Genomic DNA, 26,427 nt, shown 5'->3' with positions numbered 1-26,427 from the left:
CCACTCCAGAGGATGGATACTGCAGAATCCCCATTCCCTCCTCACTCCTGGGGGAAGGATATTGCAAAATCTCCATTCCTACCCCACTCCAGGGCCAGCCAGAGGTGGTATTTGCCGGTTCTCCAAACTACTCAAAATTTCTGCTACCGGTTCTCCGAACTGCTCAAAATTACCACTATCGGTTCTCCAGAACCTGCTGGATTTCACCCCTGCCTGGTGCCCCAAAGATAGGGGGCCATTGATCTACATGGCACCCCATCACAGAACTGAAGATGACAATAGAGATTAACTTCTCAAGAAGACAAAAGCAGGCTCACCTCATTCAAAGGCATTTCAGATGTCTTTCATCCACTGTTACGTTTTTTTCCCCTCTAAAACATTAACTGAATGTAGTGTTGATTATTAAAACCTCACCAAAGCATTGGCTTTACATAATATTGCATAATAGAATAGCAGTTCTGGCTTGAGTAAAACACTTAGAATTCTTCTGAAGTTAAACTGTTGTATAATATGTAAGTAATCCCTATTTTATAAGGCATCACTAATATTTATAATTATATTTATAATTTTTATATAATATATATAATTTATAATTATAATAGTTATAAGGGATGCGGTGGCTCAATGGCTAAGATGCTGAGCTTGTCGATCGAAAGGTCGGCAGTTCAGCGGTTCGAATCCCTAGTGCCGCGTAATGGGATGAGCTCCCGTTACTTGTCCCAGCTTCTGCCAACCTAGCAGTTCGAAAGCACGTAAAAAATGCCAAGTAGAAAAATAGGGACCATCTTTGGTGGGAAGGTAACAGCGTTCCGTGCGCCTTTTGCATTTAGTCATGCCGGCCACATGACCATGGAGACGTCTTTGGACAGCGCTGGCTCTTCGGCTTTGAAACGGAGATGAGCATCGCCCCCTAGAGTCAGGAACGACTAGCACATATGAGCGAGGGGAACCTTTACCTTTACCTTATATAATTCATACTTTTTTTTCCTATTCAGCTGTTTTGCAAAAGGCTAATTTTTTTTAAAAAAAATTCTGTTATAAGTAAAAACTTCACAGTTTTCCCGATACACATATCATCTTTCATTTTTTTTCTGTCTCTCTCCAAAAAACAAACCCACAAACATATACACACATAACCCAACCCTTATTTTGGAACTCTTACTATAATCTGACCCTTACAACATTTTTGTCAGTTTTTACAGCTATGCTGTGATGGTTCGTTTTAACAGCTTGACACAGTCCCAATTCTTCCATTAATCCCTTTCCCTTAAATTTATTGTCACTTATTTCATTTGAGGCAATAATCCTAGAGGGTTATTTTTTAAGGAAAAAATAAAGGGAAAAAGCTACTTATAATTATTTCTGGATATGCCCTAAAAGGTTGCAGATGTTTTCCCAATCTGCTTATAATATTTATAGCTGATCCCTTTGCTCAGTAAATAGCCAACAGTATGAGGTGCATTGAGCCGAACGAATGCCTTAATTGTTGAAATCTTGGATTCTTTATAGCTGGCTGAGATGAAGTGTGAAGCTGAGCAAGGCCTTTGCCAGACAGTTTTCCTGCTCAACTCTCTATGTGCTTGCAACTCTGCATTCTTAATAAATTAGATGTATCCCATGCTCAAGGAACAGCTTTTTAGAAGTAATTATTTTTTACTGAACTGCAGTTGCTTTCGGAAGAATTCAAGCCTTTAAGCTCGATTGCATCAAATCAAGGTATTGAAATCAAGGTGAAATATTAGTTTATAGAGGGATGCGGTGGCCCAGTGGCTAAGTCGCTGAGCTTGTCGATCGAAAGGTGGGCAGCTGAGGGTTCGAATCCCTAGTTCCGCATAACGGGGTGAGCTCCCGTGACTTGTCCCAGCTTCTGCCAACCTAGCAGTTCAAAAACACGTAAAAAAATGCAAGCAGAAAAATAGGGACCACCTTTGGTGGGAAGGTAACAACGTTCTGTGCACCTTTAGTCATGCCAGTGACATGACCATGGAGACATCTTCGGACAGCGCTGGCTCTTCGGCTTTGAAACGGAGATGAGCACCGCCCCCTAGAGTCGGGAACGACTAGCACATATGTGCAAGGGGAATTTTTACCTTTTAAAACCTTAGTAAGTCCACACCTGGAATCCTGTATTCAGTTTTTGAGTTGTTGAGACTTTGGAAAGAGTGCAGAAGAAGAGCAGCTAAAATGATGAAGGACCTGGAGACTGAAATATATGAAGAACGGTTGCTGGAATTGGGTATGTCTACAAGTTTAATGAAAAGAAGGACTAGGGGTGACATGATAGCAGTCTTCCAATATTCAAGCCACAAAGAAGAGGGCATCAATTTAGTTTCCAAAGCACCTGAAGACAAAGACAGGAAGCAACGGGTGGAAACTAATCAAGGAAAGAAGCAACCTAGAATTAAGGAGAAACTTCCTAACTGTGAGAACAATTAACCAGTGGAACTGGTTTGTCTTCAGAAGTTGTCGGTGGTCCGTCACAGGAAGCTTTTAAGAAAAGACTGGACAGGACTAGAAGATCCTAATTAAGGAGAAAGTTTGTGTGTACACACACACACACACACACACACACACACACAGAGAGAGAGAGAGAGAGAGAGAGAGAGAGAGAGAGAGAGAGAGAGAAAGAAAGAAAGAAAGAAAGAAAGAAAGAAAGGCAGTTAACTGGTAGACTCTCTGTAACATCCTCTGTTCTGTTTGGGCATGTGGGGAAATGCTTATTTTATATTTTAATGTAACTAGGGTTGCCAGGTCTGCTTCCAAAAAATAGCGGACAAGCGGGGAGGGGGGGGTGTTTAAGTAGTAAAAAAATAAAAAAAAATTACAATTAAATTATATATTTTCTTACAAACATTTTAACACGTATTAAAATAATCACTTCAAAACTTTACTTAAAATTCAAAACATCAACTATATTGTAATAATATGTAAAATATTAAATTACATTTTAATTTCATCATAAAGCTTTTGAATAAAAAAAATGTCCACTATTTTGTGAAAAAAAATATAGTGAACATCATGTGAAAAAAGCGGACTGTCCGGTCAAATAGTGGACACCTGGCAACCTTAAATGTAACTACTGGAATTCATACAGGCTATGCTGCGATACGTTTACAAACGTCGCGATGTAGCTTTCTATTCAAATTACAGTACAAATACATAGATATTGGAGGAAAAAGTTTATGAAAATGAATTGGCAGCTTAAAGCGATACATGAATAAATGCTTATCCTGTTTGGAAAATATTTCCTTTGAAGAAAAAGCAGAACTGTTTATTAAAAGTATGTACTACTTTTTTTTTTTTTTTGACGTTGTAGACTGACAAGCTGATACAGAAGTAGGATGAAATTACTTTAAGGTTAAGGGTCCTTTTCTCTCAAATAACATTTTCCTTCTAATTTAATTTTCTCTGCGTTGCATGTAAGAAGAAAGGAATGAGGGCGAAATGTTATAAAAGTTTTATTGAATAAAACCATTGGGTTGGATTAAGGTAGAATCAGATTACAGATTGGTAGATACACCGAATCAATGGGAGAGAAACTGAATAGTGACTTAAATCATCCACTTGATCTTTGCGGGCTTATTCTAAGCATTGTTTCCCCCTTTCCCCCCACAAGGCATCTCATGTTTTTTAATTGAGAGAGACTTAGAAACTTGGAGTAGGGAAAGAGGTTGAGAAGCTGAGTATGAAATGAAACACACACAATAAGCTGCTTAAATGGAATTTTGTTAGTTGGGAACTGTGCAGAGATATTTATAAGGATCTCAAACTGGCAATATTGCCATTGAGAGTGATATTGCTGTCACTGATAGGATCCAGTATCTTGGCCCTTGGTTGCAGAGAAGTCTAGAAATGAATAATTCCCCCAAAGCTTAGCCTTTCTTGTTTTGGATGTGATGAAAAGTAACATCTTAAACCTCATAGCGATGGAGACTTTTACCGTATTTTTGTGGGAGCTTCATCACTTGAGACTTTCAAGAAGTGACTGGACTGCCATTTGTCAGAAATGGTGTAGAAATGGTCTCCTGCTTGGGTGGGTGGGGGTTGGACTAGATGACCTACAAGGTCCCTTCCAACTCTGTTAATCTGTATCTGAAGTGAAGCCAAATTATGCTTTGGTGGGGGAGAACCAAAGGCAACTTAGAAAGAGAGAATGTGATGTTTTCACTCTAGAAAACTTAAGTGGCCTGTGTCAGTTTTGCCCTTCTGACTCCTGTGTTGTAATTGGCAGGCCGTAGGTTGCGATCGACAGCTCGGGAGTCACGCCAAAGAGGACAACTGTGGGGTCTGCTCAGGGGATGGTTCCACCTGCCGACTGGTGAGAGGGCAAACCAAGACACACCTTTCCTCAGAAAAAAGTAAGTCTCCGGCAACTCAAATATGTGATGTTTATCCTCAATATTGTCCTATGTTATTATCAACAGGGCTGTTAACTGTGGATTGCACCAATTTTAAGTGAACCTAAAATTATTTGGAGTTTGTTGTCAGACCTGGAAGCCATCTTTTACATTTGGGCCTTCAGGCCTGCCAAATGTACTGTGGGAAAATGGGAGGGGCGATAGCATAGAGTATGGGTGATACGTAGTCAAAATAACATTCCTTTCTCAGAGAGTCAAGGACGCCTTGCCCTGGCATCTGGAGTTGGAGGATTGGGAGGTATCTCCAATTTGGACGGTGGATGATTGGACCATGTGATGGACATGTGGGTGCAGTGGGAAGGGACTTGGGCTTTCTTTTGGGTGGGGAAAACCTGGAAGCTTTCAGATTCGGGTTTTCCCAGATGTGCCAATATGACATCTCTAATAAAGTGTAACTTTGAGGAAACTCAAGCCTCAGAGTCTTCTTTCGTTGGGGGTGTTACTTGGAACCCTGACATTTATTTTGGGAAAGGCTCGTGTTAAGTTGTTGTTCTATTATGTAATGCTGACCCTTGGGAGAATTATGCAAGGATCTGGAAGAAAAGCTTTAAGAGAGAAATTCAATTGAGTAAACACCATTTTGGGAGCGTGGGTGGCGTAGGGGAGGATGCCTTCGAGTCAGCGTCGACTCCCTGGACTAAAGTTTCTTAGCAAGTTTTTTTTGAAGTGATTTGCTTCTAATCGCTCTTAATCACTACACCAAAATGAGAACCAGTTTGATGTGGTGATTATCCGCATCAGGCTAGAAATCAGGAGATTTAGGAATTCTAGTTCCACCTTAGGCGCAAAGCCAGTTGGTGATCTTGGGCCAGTCACAACTCTCTTAGCCCTAGAAAGAACGCAATAGCTTCCCAATTGTGAAGAATCTTGCCAAAAAAGAAAAAAAAAACCTGCAGGGATTTGTCCAGGGAATCGCCAGGAGTCCAGTCTGACTTGAACACACAAAACAATTTTTTTTTAAAATTTTAATTTTTTTAAAAAAAAATCCAACCAAAAAATAATTTATGATTCTTATTTTGTATGTTTACGAATAGAGTAGAGTAGAGTAGAGTAGAGTAGAGTAGAGTAGAGTAGAGTAGAATAGAATAGAATAGAATAGAATAGAATAGAATAGAATAGAATAGAATAGAATAGAATAGAATAGAATAACAGAGTTGGAAGGGACCTTGGAGGTCTTCTAGTCCAACCCCCTGCCTAGGCAGGAAACCCTACACCACTTCAGACATGTGTGTTTATATATTTCTCTCTCTATGTGTTTCTGTGCAGATAGACAGATAGAAATAAATAATTTTTATTTTTTATTAATTTTGTTGGCTTTGTGGTTTATAGTTCCAAGTCAAAGGACCAAGCTTAAAGAGAATAAAAAAAAACACCTAGTCTCTTGACTCATCCATACATTCATAAACTAGATCAATTTCTCCCTGGATCACTGCCATTATTCAAATATTTAATTGGAGGGTATTTTTAAAACGAGAATGCTGGCGCCAAATATTTAATTGGAGGATATTTTTAAAACGAGAATGCTGGCACACATAAAATAATGAAAAATAACTTGATGGTAGTGATCATTCGTAGCCAAAAAGAAATATTTGTTTTTCGTTCTTACTTACATTGGGCAAAAGAAAAGTGTATTTCAGTCGTAATCTGCTTCCCTTCTGATTTGTTCTGTTTTCCCACTCCTTGTGAAAGAAAGATAAAATTCATAGAAAACTGGGGCCTTTGAAGGAGAGTTAAATACCAAAATAGACAAATTCATCTGCTAAATCTGGATATTTTTCCTGGCTGAACTTCTGTGGTTCAGCCGTTGAATTGTTTTGGAGGGCAAAAATAAAATAAAATAATATCTCCAGTTCTACATTGTGGGGGAAGATCAGAAAGCGGGCAGCTACTTTCTGAAACAAAGCTTCAGAAAATTGGGATCCTGCCTGTAATATGAAAGTATCAGGGATCTGGCTGGAGAAAGAACTCCTCAAGAAGATAGGGTTCATTTTTTTTTCTTTGTATCCAAGAGAGATGGCGTTCAAAAGAGGTTGAATCATTGCCACTAATGGAGGCTTCAAACTGAGTTTTGAGAAAGACTTGGCTTTATTGTGGGGCCTGATCCCCTCCCCAGAATTTCTGGACAAAGAATACATTTCAGATTCCCTCTAGATTTGATGTTCTTTGGATCAAAGTCACCGTTGCATGTTTTTCTCATCATTCCACTGCTGTGTGGTTTGGAAAATCTTGCCCAAATCATGGGGGTTTTTTTCCCCTTTGGGTGTAAATATATGATTCTGTAATTTATCGCGTATCGGCGTGCCTAAGTCAATAGTCTAATTTCCCGTTTTGTCACTGACTTGTTGCAGTGTGTAGTTTTCAAAACCAAACACTGCATTAAAAGATACAGCCTTTGTATATATTAGAGCGGTGATGGCGAACCTCTGGCACGCGTGCCAGGAATGGCACTCAGCGCCCTCTCTGTGGGCACGCAAACCATCATCCCAGTTCAGTTTTGCTGTGCATGCGTGTGTGCCTCCCACTGGCCAGCTCTCTGCCATGCATGTAGGGGTGAGTGCAGGGGGGCTGCATGCGTGGGGGGCAGGGCGCATGCATGGGGGGAAGTATGTATGCAGAGGCCTGTGTGTGCATGTGCAGGATGCATGCGTGGGGATGTGCATGTGCAGGGGTGGGGTGCATGCCCGGGGGCACATGCATATGTGGGGGGGCACATGTGCAGGGGCCATACGCACATTGCATTTTGGAGGTTTGGCCACTTACGCATTTGCACGTGTATGCATGCTTTGGGGACTCGGTCCAGAAAAGCTTAGCCATCACTGTGTTAGAGGTTGTTTAAGCGATGTGGACATTATGAGGAGCCTTGGTGGAGCAGCGGACTAAAGTGCTGTTAAGTAGCACTTAGCTGCCAGCTGCCTGCAATTACTGCAAGTTCAAATCTCACCAGGCTCAAGGTTGACTCAGCCTTCCAATCCTTCCGAGGTAGGTAAAATGAGGACCCGGTTTGTGGGGGCAATAAGCTGACTTTGTATAAAAAAGAACACCGCTTGGGGGGGGGGCAAAAAGCCCTACTAAGCAGGTATATACAAAAGTATGAAGGCTATTGCTTAATGCATTGTAAGCCGCCCTGAGTCTCCGGAGAAAGGCGGCATATAAATCGAACCAATAAATAAATAAATAAATGAGAAGGGAGTCAGGAAAATAGCTTCTCGGCAATAAGACTACTTTGGCAATACTCACTTGATTAGAGAGTATCTACTCAAGAACACTAAGGAAAGAGGCTGCAAGCATGCTGCATGCGAGGTCCAGAACAGAATAAATTTAGGAACACGAAGCTGCCATTTTCTAGGTCAGACTGCGCTTGGGTCAAAGAAAAGCTCACTTTCTGGGAAGGTGATCAAACATTTGACTGATGAGAAGTAGTAAAATCTGCCATACCTCTGGGAAAGTGAAATATCTTAGCTCTTTTATGTATTACCAATATCTGTAAGCTCAGGGTGGAAATGAGAGGTCCTTGGAGAGGTCTCTGAGTTTGATGAGTTTCCTTGCAGATGTTTCATTACCAAACTAGGTAATGAAGTACACTGATAATGTTACCTAGTTGGGTAATTAAATGTTTGCAAGAAAACCACCAGGTTCAGAGAGCACTAAGGATCCCATAGTCCTCCTCCTCCTCCTCCCTCTCTTCCAGTCCATAGACCCCACTCCCTTTCTAGCACTGATAATGTTACCTAGTTGGGTAATGAAATGTTTGCAAGAAAACCACCAAGTTCAGAGAGCATCAAGAATCTCAGTCATCGTCATTCTCCTCCTCCTCCTCCTCCTCCTCCTCCTCCTCCTCCTCCTCCTCCTCCTCCTCCTCCTCCTCCTCCTCCTCCTCCTCCTCCTCCTCCTCCCCCCTCTCTTCCAGTCCATGGATCCCTCTCCCTTTCTAGCACTGATAATGTTACCTAGTTGGGTAATGAAATGTTTGCAAGAAAACCACCAAGTTCAGAGAGCATCAAGAATCTCAGTCATCATCATTCTCCTCCTCCTCCTCCTCCTCCTCCTCCTCCTCCTCCTCCTCCTCCTCCTCCTCCTCCTCCTCCTCCTCCTCCCCCCTCTCTTCCAGTCCATGGATCCCTCTCCCTTTCTAGCACTTGATAATATTACCTAGTCGGGTAATGAAATGTTTGCAAGAAAACCACCAAGTTCAGAGAGCATCAAGAATCCCACAGTCCTTCTCCTCCTCCTCCATTCCTCCATTCCTTAACCCTCACTCTGTTCTAGCAGTGATGATATTACTTAGTTTGGGTGATGAAAAGTCTGCCAGAAAATAACCAAGCTCAGACAGCATCAAGGACCTCTCTTTTATGTATGGTACTCTCCTCGAGATCAATACCACTTCTCTCCATAATTGCTGCCTTTTCCTCCTCTTCTTCTTCCCATTTTAATGGCTGGCAAAACATGTTCAGGGTGGAAACCTTCTTGTGCTCTTGAAACAAACAGAACAGAGAAGCTTTACAAAATCTTCCCTAGAATGCATGGGTTAATTGGGATTTTTCTCTGCCTATTCTAGTGCAAGAGGCTTCATAATCTATCTATCTATCTATCTATCTATCTATCTATCTATCTATCTATCTATCATCTATCTATCTATCTATCTATCTATCTATCTATCTATCTATCTATCTATCTATCTATCTAAAATCTCGGGTGTTTTCCCGCATCATTATAAGTTTGTTAGTTAAAATGTTTAAAATCCTGGCTAATCCCAGCTCAGAATCCTCTAAATTCCCAAACAAAAACCTTTTTAAGGTCTTTCAAAAACTATACATACATATATTTATGTCAAATACCACTCACTCATCACGAAATCTCCAGAACCGTAAAGCCTACAAACTTGAAATTTGGCACGTATGTTCCTCTTGGCTTCTAGGTGCTTGCTAAGAAAGGATTTTTTGAAATGACCATCAGATCATTAGTATTTCATATACAGTATTATATTCACACGCTCTGATGCTAAGGAGTTAGACGTTCTACTCCCCCTCCCCACCTGAAAGGAACTCTGTCCCAACTGCCAGTTGCCTTATATTAACACACTCTGCTGCTAACCCTTTGCTAAAATGGGCGTGGGTGTGGCCAGTGCATGACTCATCCGGCCTGTGGGCTGGGACATTCTCCTCCTCCTCCCCCTCTGTTCCAACTTCCAGTTGCCTTATATTAATACGCTCTGATGCTACAGGGTTACACATTCTACATTAAGTTTCAGGCTTTAAGTGTCAATGTATCAAGCCCGAGCACATAGTTTCATAGTGAAGCATGGGTGTCCAGCTAATAGATGGATAATAGAAGGATGCTCTGGCTCTCTTCTATCCAACAATCTCGTTTAGTTAAATGTGGGAACAATGCCGCTTTATTTCAGCAAAGACAGTCAGTATTTTTCTCTCTTTTTTTTTTTGTTCCATACTTTTTACCTTTTAAGGGTCGCACTTGACCACTTCTCTTAAATTGAGGAGATGTTTAGCAATATGGTTAGATGGAAATATGAAGCAAGTTCTGCGGTATTCCTTTCTGTTGAAAGATAATGGCAGCAGACTAAAATGGATCCTATCTGTCTAATGACCCGTACGTCCTTTTCTATTTCCTGAGCTCCCTGGTGCTCCTTCTTAGGATTTAATGACTTCATTTCCCCTGACTTTGGAATGTATGAACTGTTAATTCTTTGAGGCTGCAGCAAGCTTCCATAAAGTGTATCAGTGCTTATGAATTGTGACATGCTTTTAGTCCCTTTAGACTATGCAGTGGAGGAAAAGAATATGTTTAATTTTTTGTGGCAGGCAGTATGTGGTATTAAATGCCTCCCTCTCCATAATACTGGCACTAAGCATAGTTGTAAGTGGGAAACAAAGATAATTCTCTCTCATTCTTTCATTCCTTGGCACACATTTCTGCTTCTTGCCCTCTGTATAACTCTGTGAAAAGGTCCATGTTGTAAAGCTTGAAGCTAGAAGAATAACTTCAAGATCTTGCTTGCATATTAGAAAAACCATAGTGCTTTCTGTTGTAAGTCCCTACAGTAGAGAGGTGAGCTAAGGTAAAGGTAAAGGTTCGCCTTGCACATATGTGCTAGTCGTTCCTGACTCTAGGGGGCGGTGCTCATCTCCGTTTCAAAGCCGCAGAGCCAGCACTGTCCAAAGACGTCTCCGTGGTCATGTGGCCGGCATGAGTAAATGCCAAAGGTGCACAGAACACTGTTACCTTCCCACCAAAGGTGGTCCCTATTTTTCTACTTGCCTTTTTTACGTGCTTTCGAACTGCTAGGTTGGCAGAAGCTGAGACAAGGAACGGGAGCTCACCCCATTATGCAGCACTAGGGATTCGAACCGCTGAACTGCCGACCTTTCGATCGACAAGCTCAGTGTCTTAGCCACTGAGCCACCACCTCCTTTAGAGAGATGAGCTACACAGTATCATTGCTACATTTGTTATAAGTGGCTGTAGTAATATCAAAGGGTCAAACCATTCCAGCTGAACTTTTAAATAACGGCTCAGTTCAGGACATTGATTCAGGACATTGATTCTGTTTGGATAAAATCAATGTGGTATTAAACTGCAAATCGGACCAAATGTCTCTTCAAGTCAAAACCAGAACTGGGCTAACCTTAGAACCATCTTGATCCCCTGGTTACTACTGATAAATAATTTATGCAGGAATGGCAGTTCTACAAGATTTCCACTTAATTTCTAATTAAGACAAATGATTGACAAGGCAGGGTTCAGCAGTCTAGGCCAGCTTCATGCATGTTTACCTATAGGTACAATCCATAATAACATCAGTTTATATTTATAAATGATGTTTATAAATAAATATCAGTTTATATATAAATTTATATCAACATCAGTTTATATTTCCTTAAACCACTGCATGAGAAATTACATATTTTTTCCAACACATATGCTTTGTACAAAGCATACCCAGTTTTTGTATGCACTCAACAAACAAACACATGCACACAGACAGACATACAGATCAGAGGTGGGTTTCAGCAGGTTCTGAGCAGTTCTGGAGAACCGGTAGCCGAAATTTTGAGTAGTTCAGAGAACCGATAAATACCACCTCTGACTGGCCCCGCCCCCATCTATTCTCTGCCTCCCGAGTCCCAACTGGTCGGGAGGAAATGGGGATTTTGCAGGAACCTTCCCCTGCCATGCCCGCCAAGCCACACCCACCAAGCCATGCCATGCCCACCAAGCCATGTCCACAGAACCGGTAGTAAAAAAAGTTGAAACCCGCCACTGATACAGATATACATATATTTGTTAAACTTATTTGCCACCTATCTCTCCATGGGACTAGTCTACTTTACTTTCATATATACGATAAATCTATAAGCATGTATCCATTTCTTTCACCTTAAAATATGCATTTCGTAACCTAGAACAGGGGTAGGTTTAAAAAATTTTTACTACTAGTTCCGTGGGTGTGACTTGGTGGGCGTGGCTTGGTGGGCATGGCAGGGGAAGGATACTGTAAAATCTCTATTCCCACCCCACTCCAGGGGAAGGTTACTGCAAAATTCCCATTTCTTCCCGATCAGCTGGGACTTGGGAGGCAGAGAATAGATGAGGGCGGGGCCAGTCAGAATTTTTACTACCAGTTCTCCAAACTACTCAAAACTTCTGCTACCGGTTCTCCAGAACCGGTCAGAACCTGCTGAAACCACCTCTGATGTAGAATATATGTACTTAAATACGTATTTTAAGATAAAAGAAATGGATACATTCCCACAGATTTACCATCAAAAATGGAAAGTACCAGTAATGTCGTTAGCACTATGCTTTGCTCCAAGATACATTGTTTTGGAAATTATGGGAACCACAAGGGCAAGAATCTTGTACCTCCAGAATTCCTAGCAGACATCTGTTTCCAAAACGGTTATGCCTTTGGGTTCGTCACAAGGAAGGCTTGTGCTGTATAATCTTGTACCGCCCATCTCCCGTCTTTTCTCTTCTTCCCCAGGCTAAATACTGATAGGTGCTTTAGGAAACCACAAAATGCATCTTATGGGGTGGTGCAATTTAAATACCAGACCATAAAGGCTTCCTTAAACCCTTGCTCCCTCCTACAGGCCTGTTCCTGAACAGTTCTTGTAAGAGGAATACTGCTTGTTGTATCTGAATACTCAGACTTGTTGTATCTGCTTTGCGCTGTCCGTGGTCCTGACATCTCTATGTCTTCCATGAGGCCTGTCTTACCTGATGCAACTCTGCAGTGTGTATTGTAGCATAGAGTTCCTCTGAATAGAATAGAATAGAATAGAATAGAATAGAATAGAATAGAATAGAATAGAATAGAATAGAATAGAATAGAATAGAATGCTAATGCGCCTTTGAAAATATAGAGTACTGGTTATATAGAAAATATAGAATACTGGTTATATAGAAAATATAGAATACTAGTTTTCCAAATGCATCCTGACTATTGCAAAATAGGGGAGAAATATTACTTTCTGCATCCTAAATGGTATGCTTCCCTTAATCAGAGAAATATTATTATTATATTCATCTGCATTACCAGAAACATACCATCATGGATGTGATGAGGAGGAGGAGGGGAGGGAGGGGGAGGGAGAAGGGGAGGAGGAGGGGATTTCCCCCCCTTTGGCCCCAGCACCTAGAATCTACTACTACCCCCCAAGCAAAGCTGAGTATTCATAAATGAAATAGAAATGGAAATTATAAAACATGATTGGCGCTTTCCCACTCCTCTTAAATAGAAGAACCGAGTAGTTACTTTTTCATTCTTCCCCCATTTCTAAAAACAACATATTTCTTACTGACTGATTTAATAGAATTATATGGCTTAGCCAACCGCCTGTATGCTGCTGTGTAAGAATACAAGAGTTTTTGTTTCGGTAACTGATGAGGGCAGGCCTTTTAAATCTGCAGACTTGGTGGCAGATTGGAGTTCACGCTGAGAGCGCAATGAGTTTATTAATGTCCCCCTCCATGAAAAATATCCAGAATATTCTACAGAGGCAGCGCTCAGGGCTGTCTTGTGAGCATTTGAAGAGCTGGATAAGACTTGAGGCCTGGCTAAACCAGAGGTCTCTTGAAGCCATGTGCCAAAATACCCTTCATCTAGGTACAGCGCACGAGATGGTTTCCTATTTGTGAATTATATACCTCTTCTTTTTGGCGTTTTTCTTCAGAAATGAAAGTGCAAAATCTCTCATCTCGAGAGGTTAGGTAGGCTGTTCTTTTCCTGAGAATCTGCCTTTTTTTCCCCTTCAAGTTTTAGTTTCCCCTTTTTTAGTTTTTAATGGTTATTAATTGTTTAGTTTTAATCTGTAAATGGATTTTAATTCGCATTGTTTTAATTCGGGCCAAAGTATATAATTCTTTTAATTAATTTTAAATTTTGTATTGTTATGTATTTTAGTTTTGGCTGTGCACCGCCCTAAGTCCACTTGGAGAAGGGCGGTATATAAATTGAATAAATAAATAAATAAATAAATAAGTTCTTTAAAGCCATCTTGTCACCACTCACTTATTGGCAGTGAATTCTTTACGGTCATGTGAGTTTTTGTCTCAATAAGACTGATAATATGTTCACTCTTATCCAAGATTATAAAATAAATGTGATTTCATCAGCAGGTTCACCTGCTTAACAATTTTCATTTCGACCAAAAATATAAAATAAAATGCAATTTGGTAGCGTCTTTTGAAAAGGCCCATGAAAGTCAAAGATAAAACCAGGAATTTTCCTGGAGATAGATTTTTTTTTCCAGATTGATCTACTCTCCAAAATAAAGTCTTGCCTACCTGCCTTCCTTCCTTCCTTCCTTCCTTCCTTCCTTCCTTCCTTCCTTCCTTCCTGCCTGCCTGCCTGCCTGCCTGCCTTCCTTCCTTCCTCCCTCCCTCCCTCCCTCCCTCCCTCCCTCCCTCTTTTTTTCTTTCTTTCTTTCTTTCTTTCTTTCTTTCTTTCTTTCTTTCTTTCTTTCTCTTTCTATCTTTCCTTCTTTCTCTTTCCATCTTTCCTTCTTTCTCTTTCTTTCTTTCTTTCTTTTTCTTTCTTTCTTTCTCTTTCTTTTTTCTTTCTTTCTCTTTTTATCTTTCCTTCTTTCTCTTTCTTTCTTTCCCTTTTTCTCTTTCTTTCTTTCCTTCTTTTTCTTTCTCTTTCTTTCTTTCCTTCTTTTTCTTTCTTTCTTTCTTTTTCTTTCTTTTTTTCCCATTAAACATAAAATTAATATTGTTGCTGATCAAATAAAGTGTTTTAAATTATACTTGCAAATTCTGGGGGAAGTAAAATGATTGCTAAGGCCGGTTTGAACAAGGGCATGAAGGACATGGCACCCCAAGATGGCTTTTGAACTTCTTGTCATGTTTTTTTTAAAATAGAAGCCTGCAAGCAGCATTATAAATGGCCACTGAACTTAAGGGCTTCCCCGTGGATTCTGCAAGAGTACATTGAAATATAGGCTATACCTGTCACTACAGCTGCAAAGCCGGATGTAGACAACGTAAAAAGTTTCTGTGCATAAATAAATGAAAAGGTTTAGAAAGAGGTTTAAGTTGACAGATTCAGAGCTCTAATTTGGGTTGTTTTTTTAAAAAAAAAACTTTAGCAAATTGCAAGTTTTTAGGATTTAGGTACATGATTTGTGTCTACCTATAGGAGTTAAATTGTGGACAAAATCTGGGCAAACAGTCTTTAATTGTTTTTACCGGGAAGCATTCTGCACAGAATAACTTGTTCATGTTTTAATTCAGTGAAGTAATTGTTTTATTGTTTTATGTTTGTTTTATTAAATTTGTATACCGCCCTACTCCCGAAGGACTCAGGGCAGTGAACAGGCACAGGATAAAATACAGGAATACAAAAGTTAGGAACAATTTAAAACCAAATTAAATAATTCAGCCCACGACAATTAAAATCCCAATAATTAAAGATATAGTCTGAGCATTAAGACTTGAATGGCTAACATCTTATGAGGGTGTATAGAAAATAAGCATCCAATGGATGGATTTACACATCCACATGTAACATAATAGCAGCCTCCTTTAGAAATTGGCTTTAGGATAATGTATTGAATAGCATGCGTGTTTTTCAAATAAAATGAACAATTGCTGAGTGTACCTTTTAAAAAAAAAGTCTAGACATAGAATGTGATAATTCTCTTGTAAAATAATTTATTTGAATCAGTGCATTTAATTTTTTTAGGGGAGGAAACCATGATTGCTGTTCCACATGGAAGCCGCAGTGCAAGAATTACTATAAAAGGACCAGCACAACTTGGTATGGATTTGTTTGTTTGTTTGCTTGTTTGTTTATTATTCATTTTCTTTGCTGCCCATCTCAACCACAGGGTGACTCTGGAAGGCTTCCAATGTTCACTATGAGCAGAGTGTACTTTAATGAAAATCAATCCTATTCATGTTTTAATACTCAGAGGTTTTTGAAGTTTAAGTGTACTTGAAGATCTGACTTCTTTATCTATCTATGTGCAATTAATAATGCTGTATTTGGGCATAAGAGCCCTGGTGGCGCAGCAGACTAAAAGCACTGTTATTAACATCAGCTGCCTGCAATTACTGCGAGTTCAAATCTCACCAGGCTCAAGGTTGACTCAGCCTTTCATCCTTTCTAAGATAGGTAAAATGAGGACCCGGATTGTGGGGGCAATAAGCTGACTTTGTATAAAATATACAAAAGTATAAAGGCTATTGCTTAACGCATTGTAAGCCACCCTGAGTCTCCGGAGAAGGGCGGCATATAAATCAAATAAAAAAAGTTATGTTATGTTAACACAAGAACAGTTTTTCCCCAAACACCATCACACTGCTAAACAAATAATTCCCTCAACACTGTCAAACTATTCACTAAGTCTGCATTACTATTACTGTTAATCTTCTCATCTTTCCTATCACCCATCTCCTCCCACTTACGACAGCATGACTGTAACCTTGTTGCTGGTATCCTTACGATTTATATTGACGGTTTCCTAATGGGATTTGATTGCTTATTTGTTCCCTAGGACTATCATTAAGTGTTGGAAGTGTTGTACCTTATGATTCTTGACGAATGCATCTTTTCTTTTATGTACATCAAGAGAGTATGTACCAAGACAAATTCCTGTGTGTCCAATTACACTTGGCCAATAAAGAATTCTATTCTGTTGTATTCTATTACTGAAAGCAGTTTTGTAGCATTTTCTCCTGTTCTTTTTGATAAAAACAACAACAACGGGGGAGGGGGGGAGAATGGCTGGGTTTAACCAGGATTATCAAGCACAATTTAGGTATTCATATAACGTACTGGGAGACACAGAAGAATCATCCTGTTGCTTAAGAAGATGGCTTGGTTCCCACAACATAAACTGTACAGAACAGCGGTGGTGGCATAGTGGTTAGAATGAAGTATTACAGGCTAATTCTGCCGAGTGGCTGGAGTTCGATCCTGATCAATTCAAGGTTGACTCAGCTTTCCATCCTTCCGAGATGGTTAAAATGAGAACCCAGATTGTTGGGGGCAAGAGGCTGACTCTGTAAACTGCTTAGAGTGGGCTGTAAAGCATTGTGAAGTGGTATATAAGTCTAAGCGCTATCGCTATACAACTTATTTTATCATAGTCTAGGGACATCAGGGGTGAAATTCAGCAGGTTCTGACAGGTTCTGGAGAACCGGTAGCGGAAATTTTGAGTTCGGAGTTGAGTTGTAGGTTTGGAGAACCAGTAAATACCATCTCTGGCTGGCCCCAGAATGGGGTAGGAATGGAAAATTTGCAAAATTTTGAATTTCACCTCTGAGTGAGATGTGTAATTCCAGTTGGTAAGACATTCTCGTTGACAACAAATTCAATGTAGTATTTGTCCTTGGTTAACAGGATCCAAATTTTCTTTACTACCGGTTCTTGGATGTGGCTTGGTAGACGTGGCATGGGTTGGTGGGCATGGGTTGGTGGGCATGGCAGGGGAAGGACACTGTAAAATCTCCATTCCCACCCACCCCCCAATCCAGGGGAAGGTTACTGCAAAATCCCCATTTCCTCCCAAATAGCTGAGACTTGGGAGGCAGAGAATAGATGGGGGTGGGGCCAGTCAGAATTTTTACTACCGGTTCTCCGAACTACTCAAAATTTCTCCAGAACTGGTCAGAACCTGCTGAAACCCACCTCTGATCCACTTGTGATTGTTTTATGTACAAACATGGGAATGGTGAAGATTGCAAGCTTGCTCCCACTCAATTGAAAATGGATTTTGCTACCAGTACAAAGAGATTTATTTTTCTTCTCATATTCCCTTTGTTTAAGATTTAAATAGTTTCAGGGGATGAGTAAATGGATTTGAAGCTAAGGAGAGGGCTGTTAGAAGATATTGTAGGCTTTTCAGAAGTATTAAGGATATCGAATCCAAAGTAAGCCAGCGTTCTCTGAAAATAATCCTCCTGCTATAGAAGTAACACAACCAGAAGCTAATATTTTCACAAGTGGCTCATGCTAGATAACCAAGTTCATGAACTTACAAGAAGTCTAGTTGGGAGCAAATTGAAAGAAGCTAAATTTCTTTTTTCTTTTTGGAATGACAGAAGCTTGCATTTTAAGTAGTTAGTCCTGTGAGTGAATTCTCTAATTTTCTTTATAAGTATTAAAAAGGAAATATGGTACATAGTTTGAGGATTTGGAGATGGAGGCTTTTTTTTTCTTTTTTCTTCCCTTTTTTTTTATTCCCAAGTCGACCCTGCTTTCTTAATTATTCTTGTCTTCTGGAAGCTCTGTGCATGCGTACACTGGGAACAGGCTCCAGCTGTTCCTCTACCTCTCTGCCTCCGATGCAGAGCCCTCGTCTGAGCTTTCCCCAGCCCCCAGGACTGGTCCATGTTCCTCCTCGACCTCTTCACTGTCCAGCTCTGCTGCCAACTCCACTGGCCGCCGGTGGGCCACAACAGTATCTGCTAATGTGACCCCGTTTCCTCTGGTTTGCAGAAATATTTTTGGAGCGTTCTCGCCCCAGTGTTTCACTAGCGGCTATTAATGCTAGATGCATTAGATCTATGGCAGCTTGTTACCAATGAAATCCAAACCTGGCACATTTCTTGAAAACACATGTTGCATTCATGATTTCTGGCACTGATCTAGTTACTGCTTTTGATTTTGGTCCCCCACGTACGTCAGCAGTAAAATAGATCACGCCCCAGTGTAGTCTTGCGATAAGGATCCCTGTTGTGGATATCATCAGGTGTTCTCCTAAAACTGACATCTTTTAATCGGCGTTAGGTAGGATTTCACTTGGCTGGGTTAGTAGTTAAGTGTTCACCAACGGCAAACAAAGGCCTTGTTATGTTCGAGTTGTAACTTAGATGAATTCACAGGGTGTAAGGTTCAAAAGACATTTCCAAGCCATCCCTTCTGGAGGAATATGCTTGGAAAGCCACTTTACTGTTATTTCCAGATGGCCACAAGTGGATTTGTAAAATATTACTTTCCTTTTGAAGAAATAGCTGTACATATATTACTCACAGCCCAGTGCTTGGTGCTCATTCCTCAGAGAAATTGGTATTGACAGACCGAGCAAGCGAGAGTAGAGAAGAACTGATCTTGTAGGTAAGCTCTGGGGTTGCTGGTGCCATATCTTGGAAAAATATTACAGGTATTTAGTGACTGTTTGAAGTTGCAATGGCACTGAAAAGTGATTTATAACCTTTTTTCAGACTTATGACTCTCCCCTCAGCACTCCTCAGTTTGATTCTCACCGGCTCAAGGTTGATTCACCCTTCCATCCTTCCGAGGTCGGTGAAATGAGGACCCAGATTGTTGGGGGTGGGGCAAGATGCTGACTCTGTAATCCGCTTAGAGAGGGCTGTAAAGCACTGTGAAGCAGTATATACGTCTAAGTGCTATTGCTATTCCTTCCCTCTCTCCTTCCCTCCCTCCCTTTCTTATTCCCTTTCTCATTCTCATTCTTGGTGGCACAGTGGTTAGAATGTCATATTGCAGGCTAACTCTGCCCACTGTCAGGAATTCGATCCTGACCAGCTCAAGGTTGACTCAGCCCTCCATCCTTCCGAGGTCAGTAAAATGAGGACCCAGATTGTTTGGGGGAGGGGGCAAGATGCTGACTCTGTAAACTGCATAGAGAGGGCTGTAAAGCTCTGTGAGGCAGTATATAAGTCTAAGTGTTATTGCTAATCCATCCATCCTTCCTTCCTTCCTTCCTTCCTTCCTTCCTTCCTTCCTTCCTTCCTTCCTTCCTCCCTCCCTCCCTCCCTCCCTCCCTCTCTCCCTCCCTCTCTTATTCCCTTTCTCATTCTCATTCTTGGTGGCATAGTGGTTAGAATGTTGTATTGCAGGCTACCTCTGCCACAGTCAGGAGTTCTATCCTGATCAGCTCAAGGTTGACTCAGCCTTCCATCCTTCTGTGGTGGGTAAAATGAGGACCCAAATTGTTAGGGGCAATAGGCTGACTCTGTAAACCGCTTAGAGAGGGCTGTAAAAGCACTGTGAAGCGGTATATAAATCATAAGTGCTCTTGCTCCTGCTAAAAGTGTCTGTTGTTGTTATTGTTTACATATTACCAGATCTCTTTACCTCTGAAGGATTCCAAGGATTTTAAGTGTGGTTTAAACGATGCCTGTTGTTTTTTAAGGGACCTCTGATGAATGACTTCCTTTACAACAAATGAGTTTGAATATACTTCTGTCTAGACAGAGAGGGCCAATTCTATCCCTCTTTTGCAACACCCTTGTTTTGATTGGAATTAGACCAAAAATAAATTTGGACCGGCACCTTTTATCAAGAGAAAGATACTCAGGTTCTCCCTGTGCCCTTGCATTATTTCCTTCCTTTTAAGGTCCAGGGAATATGCCGCCTCGAGGTAATTTGTAAAGCTTAGACAAGTGATTACTGGAATATTTGCAAGGTTTTGCAAAAGTAAGATTCTTGTATGCTTTGATGGGTGGTGAATTATTCAGCACAATGAGCAAATTCAATAGCTGGAGTACACCGAAGATGTTAGGGCTGTTGGTATTAGTTGCATCAAGGCAGAACTCAAGTAGACCTTTGACTTGGCCAAGGAGGTCATATTCTCATAGTGTATTTTGAGATGAGATTCCTACAGTTTCTTATTGTTGGGGGAGGAGGATGGGCATAAATAGTCTTCCTTATGTAGATGAAGTATCTGGAAAAGATCCTAATGCTGGGAAAATATGGAAGGAAAGAGAGGAAGAGGATGTCCAGCAGTAAAGAGGATGGACACAGTTACAGTGATGATAGTGCCCAGTTGGAAGATCTGAAAGACCAAGATGGGGACAGATCATTACAGAAAAAAAAACTATCTATGTGGTTGCTAAAAGTTGACACTGACTTGATGGTTTATAACCAATCAGTGCAGCTAAGAATGGAATGGAGTGGAGTGGAGTGGAATGGAATGGAATGGAATGGAATGGAATGGAATGGAATGGAATGGAATGGAATGGAATGGAATGGTGGATAGAGTAGGGTAGGGTAAGGTAGAAGAGAAGAGAAGAGAGAAGAGGAGAAGAGAAGAGAAGAGAAGAGAAGAGAAGAGAAGAGAAGAGAAGAGAAGAGAAGAGAAGAGAAGAAAATATTCTTTAAGAATTTGTCTCTGTTGCATTAGCTCAAGATAATATAATTTTGGTCTGTGAAGAAACACACAAGAAGAATATTAAGTTCAGGCAGTATATCTATCTTAGAAGACAGACGGTTTCCCTTAGGAACCGATGGAGGAGAAACAGATTGTGGCTGCTTCCTCTAAATTTTAAATTGTGCCTCTCATTGTGCATAGCCTGTGTAACTGTGAAATAGTCTTTCTCAACCTTGACAGCTTTAAGATGTGTGGACTTCAACTCCCAGAATTCCCCAGCCAGCTGAAGTCCATGCTGGAGTTGAAGTCTACACATCTTAAAACTTTTGCCAAGGTTGAGAATTGCTGCTGAAATAAAATGCCAACGTTAAACAGTGCCTTCCAATGATCACTTTTCAAAAGAAAACCAAGCCTGTAGAATGTGCCAACTTTGGATGGCCATGTTGAAGAGTCTAAATTTTAGTATCGTGGGGGATGGGCATTGTGATCTGGGTGATAATGCTGATGTTGTCCAGATATGCGAGCAGACCAAGATAAAGTTGCTATTTCTTTCTTTTTGGCACATTCTTCGGAGAGAGATGACTAATCAATCCCCTCTCCCACATCTAAGCAGCTGATGGAATCTTCTTTCTGCTTTTCTGACCACATCAATAGTGTATGTGGCAGCCTGGAAGAACTAAGAGCAATAAATACAGGTGATTGGTGCCTTTTCACGCGCCACTATGTTTGTGATCAAAAAGGCAATTTAATGGACTTGTGTGATATTGGTGCCTCCGGCCTCCTATTTACAATTCCCAGCCTGCATTGAATAATGGATTTGCCCAACTCTGTCTAAAAAAGCTATCTAAAGAACAGGGGGAAAAAAACATAAAAGGTAAAGGTAAAGATTCCCCTTGCACTTATGCGCTAGTCGTTCCCGACTCTAGGGGGCAGTGCTCATCTCCGTTTCGAAGCCGAAGAGCCAGTGCTGTCTGAAGATGTCTCCGTGGTCATGTGGCCGGCATGACTCAACGCCAAAGGTGCACAGAGTGCTGTTACCTTCCCACCAAAGGTGGTCCCTATTTTTCTACTTGCATTTTTTACCTGCTTTCGAACTGCTAGATTGGCAGAAGCTGGGACAAGTGACGGGAGCTCACCCCGTTACGCGGCACTAGGGATTTGAACCGCTGAACTGCCGACCTTTCCATCGACAAGCTCAGCGTCTTAGCCACTGAGTCACCCCGTCCCTTAAAAAAAAAAATCCAACATATTAAATACAAATTGTGATCCATTCAGAAAGACTAACTTTGGGGGTGTTTGAGGGTTGCCTCCTAAAATAGAGTTTGCATGTGTGAGATTTCTTTACTTGGAAGACTTGTCTGGATCGAAAAGATATGGATGTTTCTTCTGGACTGCTTTTTCCAGAGAATCTCTGTATTTGTGCATTCCTGGAATTCTCTTGGTATTATTTTAAAATGATGCCATGAAATGCTTAATTTTTTTTAAAAAAATACTGTGAGGCCGTGCAAAGCAACCGAATCTCTCCTTAACTGTATACCGGTGATAAATTAGGTTTTTTTTTATTTTTGTTATACTGGGAATCATCTGGGCTTTCACCAGGAAGAGCCTGGTGGCGCAGCAGACTAATAGCCTGTTATTATCATTCAGCTGCCTGCAATTACTGCTAGTTCGAATCTCCCCAGGCTCAAGGTTGACTCAGCCTTCCATCCTTTCTAAGGTAGGTAAATTGAGGACCCAGTTTGTGGGGGCAATAAGCTGACTTTGTATAAAATATACAAAAGCATGAAGGCTATTGTTTAACACATTGTAAGCCGCCTTGAGTCTCCGGAGAAGGGCGGCATATAAATCAATTTTTTTAAAAAAATGGAAAGCATTAAAGAATGGGATGGACTGGTCATTTTAATGACTCCCATGTGATCAGGATAGTATTGATATAAATAGTGCATACGACAACCTGTGTTTTATGTTTACTACATTTGGTGCAGCATATGCTTTCAGTAAGCCTATGACATAAATTCCTGCTAAAGGATAATGTGTATTTCCTCCCTCCCATTTATGCTTTTCAGCGATTGAATCAAAGACACTGCAGGGAGATATTGGAGAACATAGTTTCAATGCCCCGGGAATGTACATCATTGAAAACACAACAGTTGAATTTCAGAAGGGCTCAGAGAGAGAAGCGATAAAAATCCCAGGGCCTCTTGGAGCCGATTTCATTATCAAGGTAAGACGTTTTGTGCTGTGTCAAGGTTTTGTCTGGGAAATCCTGTAACTTCACCCGTCCCACCCAGTCAGACAGGGAAGGTATGTTGTGTACCACATCAGCCAAAGAATTCCAACTTGTGGGGTCCAGGAAGACAGCCTTCTCTTGTTGTTGCCCCCACCCTGTGGAACACTCCCCCATCAGAAGTGAGGCAGACCCTCTGGCCTTCCATAAAGACATAAAAACACGGCTTTGCACCCCCTTGCTTGGGATGCCCAAAGTAGCATGCACCCATTGGGATGGCTAGCATCCTGAATGCCCTTCGCCATTTTTTAATTAATTGTTTAACATCCCTTGCTTCTTTTAAAAATTGCATACTGCATACTTTTTATGGGTTGGTCACTGGGATCTTGTCGATCGAAAGGTCGGCAGTTCACCGGTTCGAATCCCTAGTGCCGCGTAACGGGGTGAGCTCCTGTTCCTTGTCCCAACTTCTGCCAATTTAGCAGTTTGAAAGCACAGTATTTTAATTTTTTTTTAATTTGATTTATATGCCGCCCTTCTCCGGAGACTCAGGGCAGCTTACAATGCATTAAGCAACAGCCTTCATACTTTTGTATATTTTATACAAAGTCAGCTTATTGCCCCCACAATCTGGGTCCTCATTTTACCTACCTTAGAAAGGATGGAAGGCTGAGTCAACCTTGAGCCTGGTGAGATTTGAACTTGCAGTAATTGCAGGCAGCTGGTGTTATCTTAACAGTGCTTTAGTCTGCTGCGCCACCAGGACTCTTTTGTCATTCACATTTCATTCTGCCCCTCCTTTTTCTTTAATGATTCTATTCCATCATTTTTTTTTTCAATATCAGTGTAACTCTTGTCCTGCAATGAGTTGGCTGCGGCAAGTTGATTCACTACAAGTTGGCTGTAGTGAGTTGATCATGGCAAGTTGGCCATGGCAAATCATCATAGATCCCAGTGAGTTAGCCCTGCAGTAGTGCATTCTAACCAGTGCGCCACCACGATTCTCATAAGTCACTCAATGATCAAGCTCAAAAGTCAGGCTGCCTGTAGGTTCTGCCCATGAGGTCTTTTTGCTCCTTGTGGCTTTCGGCATTGCATTTGGGTGCATGAATTTTAACCATGGCAGGCCAAGGATTGCCAACATGCAACTTTCCAACGTGTTCTAATGGGACTCTCTTTAGGCCAGATATACTGCTGCCAAAGATAGCATGGTTCAATTCTTCTTCTATCAACCCATAAGTCACCAGTGGAGACAGACAGAATTCTTCCCTTGCACAGTGACATGCGGAGGAGGTGAGTAATGCATGTGGCTTTGGGAGCATGTACAGCTGTGGGTGTGAAGCAATAGATATATTGCTTTCAGGGTTGAGATTTGTGAGTGATGCAATAAATTGGTGCAGTGTTGTAACTCCGGTCTCTTCCCTGTCTGCATTTAAAATGGTGAGCAGAAGTCTCACATCTGCACTAATTAAGGCATGACACGTATACTAGTAATCCTTGTAGGACAATGGCTGTTGAACACCCAAGTCCTGCCTATTGAAAAGACATTTGAAGAAGAATTGGGGAAGAAGGTCCCCGAGGTGCTTTTTCAAGAGGCAATTGGACTTCCTTGTTTTGTTTTGTTTTGTTTTGTTTTTGTTTTGTTTTTTTAAGATGTTTCACTTCTTATCCAACAAGCTTCTTCAGCTCTGATTGGATGATGGGGAATAGAAGGATTTATCATGCAGTCAGAGCTGAGGATGCTTTTTGAATGAGAAGCGAAACGTCTTAAAAGAAAAATCAGATCCGAAGAAGCTTCTTGGATGAGAAGTGAAAAGTCTTCAAAGAAAAATCAGAGCCGAAGAAGCTTCTTGGATGAGAAGCAAAACGTCTTCAAAGAAAAGCCAGAGAGTCCAGTTGCCTCTTGAAAAAAGCACCTTCGGTAAAAGACGAAAGATTTATACGATCGGAAGAGAAATCAGAGTAATATCAAGAATTGTATTTGCACAGCCCTGGAAAAATGAGGAAATACTTATAGAAGAGAGTGTAATTTAAAAAAAAAAAATAGATTGTGCAGAAATGGATAGGTTGACATTAAAGATAAAGGATAAAGAAGATACGGAATATCTTCTGACATAGAACTTGTTTTATCAATGGCTTGATAATAGATTAGAAATTGGATGGATGTTATTATGTGTAAGAAAATTGACCCAGACAAATACACTGTTCACAAAGCAGTTATGCCTGTAAAAGAAAAATGTATAAATAAACTAAAAAGAAAAAAAAAACACCTTTGGGACAACCATGACCTGGATGACTGAGAATCTCCACAGACAATTGGGGAAGTACTGTAATTACAAATTTAATTTTATAGAGAAAGCTTCTCCCTTCCACTGGCAAGAGATAGGAAAGGGTGGTTAGTGTTGGCACCCTCCTCTGCTCAGAAATGGAGAAATGAGGCGGAAATAATTGGGATTGCCTAAGCTCACATACACAACTCTCAGTCCTTGCCACATTGGGGAAAAACAACGGTGAGAAGGTCATGACCTGGGTACCTTCGAGACCGTCTTCTGCCACCAGTAGCCTCCCACCGGCCAGTCCGCTCCCACAGAGAAGGTCTTCTCAGGGTGCCATCGGCCAAATTATGTCGGCTGGCGATACCCAGGGGGAGGGCTTTCTCTGTGGGAGCCCCAGTCCTGTGGAATGAACTGCCCCCGGAAATGCGTAAGATCTCCGACCTCCGTGTATTTCGCTGTGCCCTCAAGACCCTGCTGTTCCGCCAAGCCGGGCTATCAATGTAAATATTTTAATTGGTTTTAAATGTGGGATTTTAAATTTGGGGGTTTTATAATTGAGCCAATTATTTAATAATTTTAATTATTTTTAAATTTTGTCTGCCTTTGTGCTTTTAATCAGGCTGTACACCGCCCTGAGTCCTTCGGGAGAAGGGCGGTATAGAAATATTATTATTATTATTATTATTATTATTATTATTATTATTATTATTATTATTATTATTATTATTATTATTATTATTATTATTACTCCTTGGTTGTTTTGGGAGTTTCTCTAAGATGATCTAAGCCTAGATTTGCTTCCAGTGTTGATCCATACCTGTCATGTCACTAAAAGTGAGTTTGCTTTCAAAACAAGCAAAGTGGTTTTTACAGGTTTCTTCTTTAAGGAACTGGTCAAGGTCTATGGAAGTTCTCAGTCATCCAG

At 40.9% G+C, this 26,427-nt stretch overlaps 1 protein-coding gene across 1 annotated transcript in view; it reads left to right on the top strand.

The window, feature by feature from the left end:
• The window catches only part of ADAMTSL3 (ADAMTS like 3), a 171,168-nt gene that overhangs the window by 86,844 nt on the left and 57,897 nt on the right, over positions 1-26,427 (top strand). The window contains 4 exon segments of the mRNA XM_070953816.1: positions 4,232-4,358; positions 15,622-15,696; positions 23,066-23,223; positions 24,408-24,519. Coding sequence (XP_070809917.1) covers positions 4,232-4,358; positions 15,622-15,696; positions 23,066-23,223; positions 24,408-24,519 — 472 coding nt within the window.

This window comes from Pituophis catenifer, unplaced genomic scaffold, assembly GCF_029215685.1.
Source record: "Pituophis catenifer annectens isolate HBS135680 unplaced genomic scaffold, rPitCat1.0.hap2 SCAF_14, whole genome shotgun sequence".
NCBI lineage: Eukaryota > Metazoa > Chordata > Lepidosauria > Squamata > Colubridae > Pituophis > Pituophis catenifer.
Note: the sequence above shows the minus strand (reverse complement) of the source record. Positions and strands in the feature narration are given on the sequence as shown.